Source organism: Podarcis tiliguerta (assembly GCF_965153285.1).
Source record: "Podarcis tiliguerta genome assembly, chromosome: 9".
In the NCBI taxonomy this organism is placed as follows: Eukaryota; Metazoa; Chordata; class Lepidosauria; order Squamata; family Lacertidae; genus Podarcis; species Podarcis tiliguerta.
Genome location: NC_139542.1, coordinates 10,072,174 through 10,084,969, shown reverse-complemented (window position 1 = coordinate 10,084,969; position 12,796 = coordinate 10,072,174). Strand labels below are relative to the sequence as shown.

The 12,796-nt window shown below is 42.3% G+C and overlaps 2 protein-coding genes across 2 annotated transcripts in view; one reads left to right on the top strand and one right to left on the bottom strand.

Moving 5' to 3' along the window:
- The window catches only part of SHROOM3 (shroom family member 3), a 216,357-nt gene extending 213,333 nt beyond the window's left edge, over nucleotides 1-3,024 (bottom strand). Inside the window, exon 1 of the mRNA XM_083398147.1 lies at nucleotides 2,018-3,024. Coding sequence (XP_083254273.1) covers nucleotides 2,018-2,185 — 168 coding nt within the window. The 5' untranslated portion in view covers nucleotides 2,186-3,024. The remainder of the gene's footprint in view (nucleotides 1-2,017) is intronic.
- Nucleotides 3,025-10,557: 7,533 nt separating this feature from the next.
- ST3GAL5 (ST3 beta-galactoside alpha-2,3-sialyltransferase 5) overlaps nucleotides 10,558-12,796 on the top strand; it is a 31,028-nt gene continuing 28,789 nt past the window's right edge. Inside the window, exon 1 of the mRNA XM_083398539.1 lies at nucleotides 10,558-10,784. Within this exon, the coding sequence (XP_083254665.1) occupies nucleotides 10,757-10,784 (28 nt within the window). The 5' untranslated portion in view covers nucleotides 10,558-10,756. The remainder of the gene's footprint in view (nucleotides 10,785-12,796) is intronic.

The window sequence follows — 12,796 nt, the reverse complement described above, 5'->3', positions numbered from 1 at the left end:
CACAGGCTCTTCCTGCTCACTAAACCCTGTTGCCCCTTTAGCATCTAGCATCTTCTCCCACTCTCCTCCCCCTGACCTGTTCTCAGTGTCCCATCACCAACCCCTAAGCTCTGCGCTTTCCTCCTCTGGGGTTTCCCTTGGCAGTTCCCCGGCTGGTGTCATCAAGCCAGTCCCTGGCAGATAATGGGTTCATATCCGGAGGAAGCAATTTGGAAACTAGGCCTCTATTGAGGCCCTAAATAAGAATTCAGGCATTGGTCTTAACGTTGAATCGTTATTTGTTTCAGCGTTCATACCCAAACCTGCCTACAAACCAGATATTTATTGGGGGCAGGGGGTAGCAACCAGGATCTGAAATAATGCTTCAGTTCTAGCTGTGGATTCCAGTTACTGCAAGTGCAAACTCAAAACATTGAGTCAGGAAGCTCAGACCCTACAAGCACGTAAATGTTGTTGATTAGTCGTTTAGTCATGTCCGACTCTTCGTGACCCCATGGACCAGAGCACGCCAGGCACTCCTGTCTTCCACTGCCTCCCACAGTTTGGTCAGACTCATGCTGGTAGCTTCGAGAACACTGTCCAACCATCTCGTCCTCTGTCGTCCCCTTCTCCTTGTGCCCTCCATCTTTCCCAACATCAGGGTCTTTTCCAGGGAGTCTTCTCTTCTCATGAGGTGGCCAAAGTATTGGAGCCTCAGCTTCACGATCTGTCCCTCCAGCACATAAATACAATGCCACAATCACAACCGCTTTCAATAAGTAACTTTTAAAAAGACAAACAGAAGTACCAATTTTGTGCAGACGTTTTAAGGAACAGGAACAGAGAGACTGAGCTCCCGGTGGTATCATGCACACCCCAGGCATGTTTGACATTAAGGGAGTTGGTTGTTGTAGAAACCAAGTCCCATAGACTCATTAATTTTCAGCAGTAAGCACCATCCATCCCTCTTGTTGTTGTTTAAAAACTATGAGCTGTGCATATTACACTTATTATACAACAAAACACTCTTCCCTCTAAGCCGAAAGAGGGGGAATACTTTGTTTCGCCTCTCAGTGCTAAATGGCTTGCATTTCATATTGTTCTCCCAGGAGAAGGTTTTGCTTAAATTTCAAACAGAATGAGGAGATCAGGAGTGGACTGAAAATTGTGATTCCCCTTTTTCTCAACTTTCAGCGTCAATGCATTCTGTCACGGCCCTCCTGACTCCTTCCCAAAACCAGTTCTGCCACACTTGACTCTGCTTCCTTGCCCTTACATCATTAGTTTCTTGGAACAACTTTTGTCTATAACATTATACTGGTTTGTGGTCTCCCAAAGAGCTCTTGCACTGCTTGAAAAAGAATTCAGTGAAACCCCACAGCTTGCACATTATTGATTAAAGAGTCCACTTCAAGGCTTCCCTCTGTTACTTACTCTAGAACCAACAACACAGCAACATCCTGTAGTTACAGCTAACATTGCACACAAACCAGCTACCTGAATTTAAAAACCAAGAACCAAAACACTAATAACAAATAAAGTTTCTTCTTTCTCTTTCTCAAAACCGATGCATGCTGCTTGATCTGCTAAACCGAACTTCATTGATTTAAGCCAGTTTGATCTCTTTGACATGAATTAGACTAAATCGTTTAAGTCCAAGTATGCCAGCTTATTTTAATTGTAAATTAGGTTAGCGTTATGAGAGATTTCCCCTTGAATGCAGAAAAGTAATTTAAGTGCAGGATGTATCCTCTTCTGCGCAAGCCCCTTTGGAACAGAACTTTTGCACAATTCCCATTTATTTTAATGGGGTATGTGCAAAAGAAGTTCCCCGTGTTTTGCGCCAAATGTCCTTTTGCTTCACAGTATACCAAAGTACTGAATTAACCACTCAGTGAATCAAAGAGTTCAGAGCAAGCACATTCCAGGACTTTAAAAAAAACCCACAACAACCACTCTCCACCTGGATTACATTTTAACCACAATTTTGGCCCAATCTGCAGCTGAACGCATCTTTAATTCAAGTAAACAAGGTTACCTTGGAGATGATTAATGGTTCCCCATGCTCCAGTCCACCTTTCAAAGTAAATCCCCACGGAGGACCTCCTTGTAGCAAAACCTCCAAATAAATGTATCTTCCTTTATGGGTTAAGTTTGCTTCCGAAGAAGAAATAATAGTCCTGTTTAAATTGTCCAGCATCCTCATGTTTATATTCTCAAGCACTCACTGAAGCCAAAAGCAGGGACTGGAAGAGTCTGGGGAGGAGGAGGAGGAGAGAGTAGAAGATTAAAATCCCTCACGTCCATGATGAATTGTCTCATAGTCTACAGGATCGCAGGCTGCTAGGATTGCCAGGAGGTTATGTTTTCCTTCTCAGCAGAAGTCCAGAAGGCAGAGCTCCATCTGAATATCATTTCTATCTCAGAACTTCCAACTTTTTGGATGCAGCTTTTTGAACACGAAGCATTTCTCCCCGTGAAAACATTGGTCCCGTGCAAGATCCTTCCCTTCACCTCTTCATTCTTTCCCTTAACATTTGCAATCGGTGGCTTTTCAGCATAAAAAGGAGGAAAAAAAGACATTTAAATGCTTTGGGTAGCAAGCTCCTCAAATGCACACCAGCGCTTCATTATTATTTTTTTTATATTGATTATCAGCCCTTTCTCCCCTTCTGTGAGCAATTTACCATTACAATGGCCGTTTTTTCCTCAGTTCATTGCATCTAAAGAATGAAAGCATCTCCCACCCCCTGTCTGCCAGCTCGCTTTTCTGCTAACTTCACAATTTTGTGACTTGTCAAAAGTAGCAGGGGGAAGGGAGTAGAAGCCTGGACCTTAAACAACTTGTTCTCTCGAGCTGGGGACTTGAAATAGTTTCCCAGCTGAGTTTATAAAGGGGGAAAGAGAGCGTGCCAGGAAAACAGGAAAGGCAGGTGAAATTAATCCCTTGAAAAAATGTTAAGGAGATAGCTTAGCTCTTTTCAGCAGTTTCTCACTGCACTCGCTTGCCCGTGTTGTCATGCCTGCTGCTAAATGAGAGCGTTCAACTGGGGGAAGGAGGGAGAGAGAAGAAGAAAACTTGTCTGGTTTTGCCACTGCATGCCAAAAAAACCTGTGTGGTGCCTCACAACTGAGGTTTCCATATTTAAAAGGACCCCAGAGGCTGCTGCCGTCATGGAGCTTCTTCTGGGGAAAACATCACTTTGCTAATTATTTGTTGGGAAATGCTTCAGAATTTCCACTCCAATTCAATATTTGTTGGCCACAGATATGATTATGTGTTAGGCACCGGGTGATTTATGGGAGATCTCACCCCAAAACGCTCCATGGATATCATCGATTCATAGCATCACATAACTGCAGAGTTGGAAGGGAACGTGAGAATCATCTGGTCCAACCCTCTGCAATGCAGAAATCTTTTGCCCAACGTGGGGCTCGAACCCACAACTGTGAGATTAAAAGTCTCAGGCTCTATCCCAGCATCACATGAAGCATAACGTTAAGATTGCCTGCAGTGATAGCAGCAAGAATATTGATGGCCCAGAAGTGGAAACAAGAGGAGCTACCTACGTTAGAAGAATGGAGAATGAAAATGATGGACTATGCAGAGCTTGACAGAATGACTGGAAGGATCCGAAATCGACGAGATCAGAGATTTACAGAAGATTGGAAAAAAATTATAGAATATATGCAAACATTAAGTGATAATCAGATAACGTTTGTAAGTTTTAATGAAGCTCTGTGAGAAGAAATGTTAGAATATTACCAAAAAACAAGGTTTAATATGTAACAATAATAGAAGTATGACTTTAGGAACGCGGAAGAAGTAAAATTGTGAAGGAGTTTCAGTCAGGTTGAGGGAAGTCAAAAAAGAGAAAGGGAATATAATTAAGATGTATGAAATGTATAAATTTGTATTGGAAAATGAATAAAAATATTATATTAAAAAAAGATACTGGTGTTGCCGACACTGAAATACATTCAGTTCCAGCGATCTTTACACATAACCATGTGACTGGAAGCAGCCACCGAGACCACATAACCACATAACACTGGTCTTGGAAGACCTACACTGGCTCCCAGTACGTTTCCAAGCACAATTGAAAGTGTTGGTGCTGACAAGACAGAAGTACTGTTTTGGGGGAACAGGAGGCGGGTGGGTGTGGAGGACTCCCTGGTCCTGAATGGTAACTGTGTCCCTGAAGGACCAGGTGTGCAGCCTGGGAGTCATTTTGGACTCACAGCTGTCCATGGAGGCACAGGTCAATTCTGTGTCCAGGGCGGCTGCTTATCAGCTCCATCTGGTACACAGGCTGAGATCCTACCTGCCTGCGGACTGTCTCTCCAGAGTGGTGCATGCTCTGGTTATCTCTTGCTTGGACTACTACAATGCGCTCTATGTGGGGCTACCTTTGAAGGTGACCCGGAAACTACACCTAATCCAGAATGTGGCAGCTAGACTGGTGACTGGGAGCGGCCGCCAAGACCATATAACACCAGTCTTGAAAGACCTACATTGGCTCCCAGTACGTTTCTGAGCACAATTCAAAGTGTTGGTGCTGACCTTTAAAGCCCTAAACGGCCTCTGTCCAGTATATCTGAAGGAGCGTTCTCCCCAGACACTGAGGTCCAGTGCTGAGGGCCTTCTGGCAGTTCCCTTGCTGCGAGAAGCAAAGCTAGAGGGAACCAGGCAGAGGGCCTTCTTGGTAGTGGCACCCGCCCTGTGGAACACCCTCCCACCAGATGTCAAAGAGAAAAACAACTACCAGACTTTTAGAAGACATCTGAAGGCAGCCCTGTTTAGGGAAGCTTTTAATGTTTAATAGACTGTTGTATTTTAATATTCTGTTGGAAGCTGCCCAGAGTGGCTGGGGAAACCCAGCCAGAAGGGCGGGGTATAAATACTATATTATTAGTATTATTATTATTATTATTATTACTACTACTACTACTACCATGTCTTAAGCACCTCCTTATCCTGACCCTCAGAGCTCCTCTAAAAAAACCAACCACCACAAAACTCAACATACACCAGCAAATACCACTTCAGGGAATCTATATCCTGAGATTCGTACAGGTGGTTGGTCTAGATCGGGGTGGCCAGCTCCCAAGAGGCAGTGATCTACCCCCGTTTTTGGGGGGTTCAGGTCAAAGTTGTTGAGCTTCTGTGTGGGGAGCCAGTGATCTACCAGTGATCTACCACAGATGTCCAGTGATTTGCCGGTAGATCACAATGTACCTGTTGGACATGCCTGGTCTAGATGACCCATGGGATCCCTTCCAACTCTACAATTCAACGGAAAATCAAAGGAGCAGCTCCCAACTTCAATATGAATGGAGTACTTTCTTAAAATTGTTTTTTTACAGGGCCATTAAAGGGCCGCCTGTTACCTTGTGGTCATTTCTGCTCATCCTCCAAACTCCTTCCCCTGCTATTGCTGGCTTAACATCTGTTATGTACTGAGTTGAATAGGATCCAAAAGGCAGCAGTCTGATTGGTCCTAGAACAATAGGATTCAGAATGCAGCAGTCTGATTGGCCGTAGAACAATAGGATTCAGAATACAGCAGTCTGATTGGTCCACAGGAGCCACCCAATCCAGCTCCAGGTGGAAGTGAATCCGCAACCTGATTGGCCTACAGGTGAATTAGCCAATCACGTGGGGCCCATTGTGTAAATAAGGTACCTTATATAAAGCAGACATTCTAGGGGAACTTCCATTCCTCCTCACCACTATGAGCTGAATAAAGAGCATGAAATCCACTCTCGACTCCAAGTATATTTCAACTTCTGAGCTACATACATAGAACTGCAAAGAGTCCTGCTATTTTCTCAAAATAGCAAAGGCCCCTTGTTGTCAATTTTGGGCAGAACAATCCCCATCCACCGCAGTTAGGATGTGGAAGAGGTGCCCTTCTTCAGCCTGGCTTTGCCACCAGGAGGCTTCCGCTGTGATGGAGGTCCCCACTCAACCAGGGGTGTTTCGGGAGCAGAGACGGGCTGGTCAAGGAAATGCTAGATCTTACGATGGCCCAGCTACTGCCAATGGATCTGGTCCAGGGTAAGAAACTTAAATCTATTAAGCTCATTGTTATGTACTGAGTTGAATAGGATCCAAAATGCAGCAATCTGATTGCTCCTAGAAGAATAGGATTCAGAATGCAGCAGTCTGATTGGTCCTAGAATAATAGGATCCAGAATGCAGCAGTTTGATTGGTCCTAGAATAATAGGATCCAGAATGCAGCAGTCTGATTGGTCCACAGGAGCCACCCAATCCAGCTCAAGGTGGAAGGGAATCTGATTGGCCTACAGGAGAATCCCGGAATTAGCCTATCAGGTGGGGCCCATTGTGTAAATAATGTATATAAAGCAGACATTCTGGGGGAACTTCCATTCCTCCTCACCACTATGAGCTGAATAAAGAGCATGAAATCCACTCTCGACTCCGGGTATATTTCACTGATTAACAAACCTAGGTTACAGTTGCCACTATTAACTTGGATCAAACACCACAATGGAATGTCAAGCGGTCTTTTATTTTTTTTTAAACAGTGAAATTTATTCTTCTTCATTTCTATACCGTTCTATATTTTAAAGAAAAAATCTCAAAGCGGTTCACAACACATTAAAGCATCAAATCCAGAATAATAATAAAAAATCAAGGTTCAAGGAGAATATTTCAGATCCTTTTCTAAGTGACATTTTGCTTTCCTCGTTTTTTTTTTTTTTTTTACCTATTTCAACACTGAGGAAGGGGACTGTTTTTGGTCTCCCTATATCCATTTTTTATTTTCCTTTTATTTTATAATCATTAATATTTATCATTATTAATTGGAAATACATTTTATTATCAAGCACCCATCTCATAGGAACAGATCTTTACCAGCTGGTTTCTGTATTGCATTTTATTTTTTATATGTGCTCTGGTTGTTGTTTTAAAATGTGGATAGATTGTTGTTATTGTTTTAAAAATTGTTTCTATGTGTTTTTATTGCATTTTAAATCATAGTAATACCTTCTTGTTTCTCTCTAGAAAGGGATGGATGAGATTTATTTTACGAAATTCTTATCATGTTCTTGTACTGCTAAACCATGGAACACGCTTCCATCTTTGATCATAAATATTTTAGTTTAAGATTGTGTATCGTCAAAGTTTTCCCCAGTTCCTTAAATGCAAGACAGTGATGAGCTTCTTCAGCAAAGTGCGGCAAGATATTTTTTTAGTGCCATGAAATCCATAAGTCAAATACCAAGCTGAAACTCCTTGTAAAATAAGTTCCTCTTTCAGAGAATAATATGTAACACTTGAGATGTTAAAAAAGTAAGAAGTGGTGACAATATTTGCAGCGGTTTCTCATTTCAGCTTCCCATATGACATGATTGAAGATGATATGACAAATACCTCTTCCTTAAGGGGTTTCAAGCATATACTGTATATAAGCACCTTATTCCTGCTATTCAAATTAACACGATTACTTAATCTAACTGTATTTTGCTCTTTCTGTCGCTGCACTTTCAGGATCTGAAAAATAACCCTCTTAGTTGTAGACTGAATACGATCAGTTTCTGTTACAGTAGGTGAAATACAAGCAAAGCTTCAAGACAGATAAGTCTGCTACAATTAATGCTGGGCTGCATGCTTGATAGAGCATCTGTCCCCAACCATAAACATGAAAAATCTATGAACCTTCAAATGTGGTTTGACGCCAGTTGTCATCAGCTTTAGATGGTATGGTGCATGGGTAGGCAAATTAAGGCCCGGGGGCCTGATCCAGCCCAATCACCTTCTAAATCCGGCCTGCGGACGGTCCAGGAATCAGCGTGGTTTTTGTGTGTGTGTGTGTGTTTTCAAAATTTTTATTAATTTTCCAAAGATTTTTTAAACAAACAAATAAACAAACAAACATAAATCTCAACCGTATTTAAACCAAACTTAATAACATTGTTAGGTGACTTCCTCATATCCCCCTGGTTGAATTTCAGTGTATATCATTTTAACGGTTTTCCAAAACCACTTTGTTGTTGTTGCTGTTGTTGTTTAGTCGTTTGTCGTGTCCGACTCTTTGTGACCCCATGGACCAGAGCACACCAGGCACTCCTGTCGTCCACTGCCTCCCGCAATTTGGTCAAACTCATGCTGGTAGCTTCGAGAACACTGTCCAACCATCTCGTCCTCTGTCGTCCCCTTCTCCTTGTGCCCTCCATCTTTCCCAACATCAGGGTCTTTTCCAGGGAGTCTTCTCTTATCATGAGGAGGCCAAAGTATTGGAGTCTCAGCTTCAGGATCTGTCCTTCCAGTGAGCACTCAGGGCTGATTTCCTTAAGAATGAACCCAAAACCACTATTCTTATAAAATTAACTTAATCACTTAACATCATCATATTTTCCTTTCCAATTCAGTATTAAACATATTAATTCATCCAATTACCTAGTTATGTCCTAAGCCTATCTGTTATTTGCAAACTTCTCCAATTAATTTAACTTAACATATTTAACTAAATAGTCTTTAAATTTCGTCCATTCTTCCTGATAATCCTCCTCCTTCTGGTCACGGACTCTTCCAGTCAGGTTGGCTAGCTCCGAAAAGTCCATCATCTTCATCTGCCAATCTTCCACTGTTGGTACTTCTTGTGTTTTCCAATTCTTAGCTAATAAAATTTGAGCAGCAGTTGTGGCATACAAAAATAATTTAACATCCTTCTTGGGCAATTCCAAACCTGTTATTCCAAGAAGTTTCTTACTGAATATATCTTAAAAAGGTAAAGGTACCCCTGCCCGTACGGGCCAGTCTTGACAGACTCTAGGGTTGTGCGCCCATCTCACTCAAAGAGGCCAAGGGCCAGTGCTGTCCGAAGACACTTCTGGGTCACGTGGCCAGCGTGACATCGCTGCTCTGGCAAGCCGTTTACCTTCCCGCTAGTAAGCGGTCCCTATTTATCTACTTACACCCGGAGGTGCTTTCGAACTGCTAGGTTGGCAGGCGCTGGGACCGAACAGCGGGAGCGCACCCCGCCACGGGGATTCGAACCGCCGACCTTTCGATCGGCAGGCCCTAGGCACTGAGGCTTTAACCCACATGTATATTTCAACATTTTTTCCCAGTTCATTATAAATCTTCTCCCATAAGTCTTTCACCTTGGGGCAGGTCCACCACATGTGATAAAAAGTACTCTCTTTATCTTTACATTTCCAACATAAATTATCACTGTTATGGTAAATCTTTGCTAATTTTAGGAATCAGCGTGTTTTTACATGAGCAGAATGTGTTCTTTTATTTAAAATGCATCTCTGGGTTATTTGTGGGTGTTATGTACTGAGTTAAATAGGATCCAAAATCCCTGACCGCTGGCCCTGCTAGCTAGAGATGATGGGAGTTGTAGTCCCAAAACAGCTGGAGGGCCAAGTTTGGTCATCACTGCCTTATACTGTATCCCTCAACTAGAAGTTAATACCTAGAAAGTAGTTAAAAATAAAAGCCACCAGGTGTCAGTAGAGGATCAAGTTCCAATATTTATTTATTTTCTTTCCTTTCCATTCGCAGTCTGTTTCCTATGAAACATAGCAAAGCAATTCTCTAGTGTCTCCTTTAAGGATTGTGGGGTCTGCTTCTATTAGGTCAGGGATGCACCGAGAATCTAATATTTATGCAAAAGTGTCGGCTAAGATCTATTACAGTAGGTTTTTCCATCCATGGACTTTCTATAGATGTACTCAAGTGTTTATGTTCCTTTTTAATAAGCAAATAAATTTTAAAAATCAAAAAAAATTTGTAATTCTGACACATATCAAAGTGGATATTAGTAGCTTTGGAATTAATCCACTCAAAAATGTTCCTCCAAAACTCTTGCTTCTCCCCTCCAACTGTAATATACTGTATTGGCCCGAATATAAGCCGCACCCGAATATAAGCCACACCTTTAAAATTGGAAGGGGGAACAGAAAAAAATACCCAAATATAAGCCACTCTATTCCTTGCTGCTCCTGGCCGTGAATATAAGCCGCACTTTAACTTTTCAAGGTTGGAATTTGCGGTATATACCAGATCACATTACATATGGATTCTTCAAAGAATGAGCAATTCTCTTTTCATATGTATTCCATTTATAAATTGGGCATCACTACAGCCAGAGGCTACATCTTTTTCTTCATTTTGCTCCCCACCCCTTTTGTCAAACAAGAAATAGTTCCTGTACAAAACTATTTCTGTCACCAAGAGGGGGAAAAATGGGTTGCAAGATGTCTTTCTCGTTTCCTTCCTAGGATGTAGAGTCATGAGGTAATACTAGTATAGAATTATTGTACATCTATTGTTATTGAAGTGTCACTATCATCCGCTTCTGTTACTCTTATTTATAGTCCATGGAATCTCTTATGTAAGAGGGAATCAAAGGAACAAATGGCTTACAAAGTTAATCCACAAACGTAGAAAAAATGCTAAAGAATGAAATTATACCCTGAGGTACTTATTCCCTTCATGGATTTTAGGTAGGATGTAAAAGAAAAGAAAGAAAGAGTCTTATTGGAAATTTATTATGCAAATATATTTGTTTCTCCTTTGTGATTTTCCTGAAATTCAGTCCTTCTTCTAAAACAAACCTTATTTCTATTACTGGCTTAATTTGCAGGATTTACTGGACCTACGTGATATGCTGGCTGACTTCTAAATGACATTTAACTTCATTGTCAAAAGAGAAGTGGTTTACCACAGCTTCCTCTGCTGTGACTAAGCTTGAACAATGTGATGATCCTCATGATTTAAATCAGACCAAGGATGAAATGCTGAGAGCTACGCACATCAACTCTTGTAAGTTGTTACCAATCCGTCTGTTCGGCACTAATTCTAATATGAATCAAACTGTCCGATTTTGTTGAAAAGTCCTTACTTACCAAATTCTTGTAGCTGATAGTTATTTATGTCTAGTAATTTCATCCATGCAGATTTTGTGCTTGCAAGTTTTCCACTGGCGTCTGGTTGGCCACTGTGAAAACAGGATGGGAGAAGCAAAAATGGGCGTGCAATGGACTCCGACATTTGCATCGTAGGCTACATTCCAAAAGGTTTCTACACACAGAGCTGCACTTCTCTATCCAGGCAACCAAGAAGGATTATCACAGTCAAGGACATATCCTAGCCAGGCAAAAATGATTGAGGTGGGTTAGTGAAGGACGTTGCTTGGGGAGAGGAAATAGCCTATGCGGAGTCCTGAAAACTAAACAGAAAAGCGCGGAGGGCGACATTTGACGCTTAGGCCTGAGGTTCCCTGCTGCTGTAGATGCTTCAGCAATAAAATCAGGATCCTCCAGGGGTGGACAACTCCCAAGAGACTGTGATCTACTCACAGAGTTAAAAACTGGCAGTCATCTACCTTTTCGGGGGTTCAGGTCAAGGTTGTTGAGCTGTTATAAGGAAGGAAAGCCCCGTTTTTGGGGTGTGCAGGGTAAATGTGGAGCTTTTTTTAGGGGAGCAAAAGTTGTTGAGCTTCTTTGGGGGGAACGAGTGATCTACCTGTGATCTACCACAGACGTCCAGTGATCTACCTGTTGGACATGCCTGTGAGAGGCTTACAACATGATGCAAACTCTGGATTTCCCAGGGACCTTCCTGGAATTACGAAAGTCACCCCAGTTCTGATTTGAACCTGGAATTTCCCCCACCAGTGCTGCCACCACCAAGCTTGGGGGGGTGAGCCAGAGTTTGTCCCAAACTGCTTGGTGTCTGCAATGGAGCATCCCATTGCCCCTGGACTATATTGCCTATAAAACCCAATTGAGAGAATGGATCCTGATCAAAACCTGGAAGGAGTCAAAGTTGCAGCCCACCTGTGAAAAGCCTCCTGAATAAAGATTCTGGATGTGGTGTCAGAGCCAGTGGAGGGGTTGGATTTTACATTCCAATAGGTGGACGCGATAGGTATGAACTTCAGCAACTTTGCCCAGCCTTTATTATTTCAAAGGGGTCCAGGACCTAAGTCCTGGGGACCAGCATTTACCGTATTTTTTGCTCTATAAGACTCACTTTTCCCCTCCTAAAAAGTAAGGGGAAATGTGTATGCGTCTTATGGAGCGAATGCAGGCTGCGCAGCTATCCCAGAAGCCAGAACAGCAAGAGGGATTGCTGCTTTCACTGCATAGTGATCCCTCTTGCTGTTCTGACTTCGGAGATTCAGAATGTTTTTTTTCTTGTTTTCGACAGTGTTCGACAGTGGAATTTGCTGCCAAGGAGTGTGGTGGAGTCTCCTTCTTTGGAGGTCTTTAAGCAGAGGCTTGACAGCCATATGTCAGGAGTGCTCTGATGGTGTTTCCTGCTTGGCAGGGGGTTGGACTCGATGACCCTTGTGGTCTCTTCCAACTCTATGATTCTATGATTGTTTTCCTCCTCCAAAAACTAGGTGCGTCTTGTGGTCTGGTGCGTCTTATAGAGCGAAAAATATGGTATATCTCACGGGGTGGGGGTAGGGAGTAAGAAATGTCCCTACTTTCATCTAAGTAACGTTGGAGAGTATGCAGTTTACAGATTAGTACTCCACCTCTTCAGATCAGCTTGGTAGTTCTTTTCCTATTCATGGATATTTTCCTTGCTGGAGTACTAAGTTTGGAGCTATCTAGTATCTGACTGTTTTACTTTCAATGCCATCCTGAACATGTTGGTTTATAAGCAGCCAAGGCACTTTTATTATTCGCCTTTGCATTTCTTAGTGCAGGAAGTATTGATCTGATGTGTAGGGATCTTTCCTATTCTACTTAATTCAAGAGGGTTCTGAAAGCTTCTCCGTGTGAAAGAAACAAGCAGAAGCTTCCTTCAGAGAAGCTGAGTAC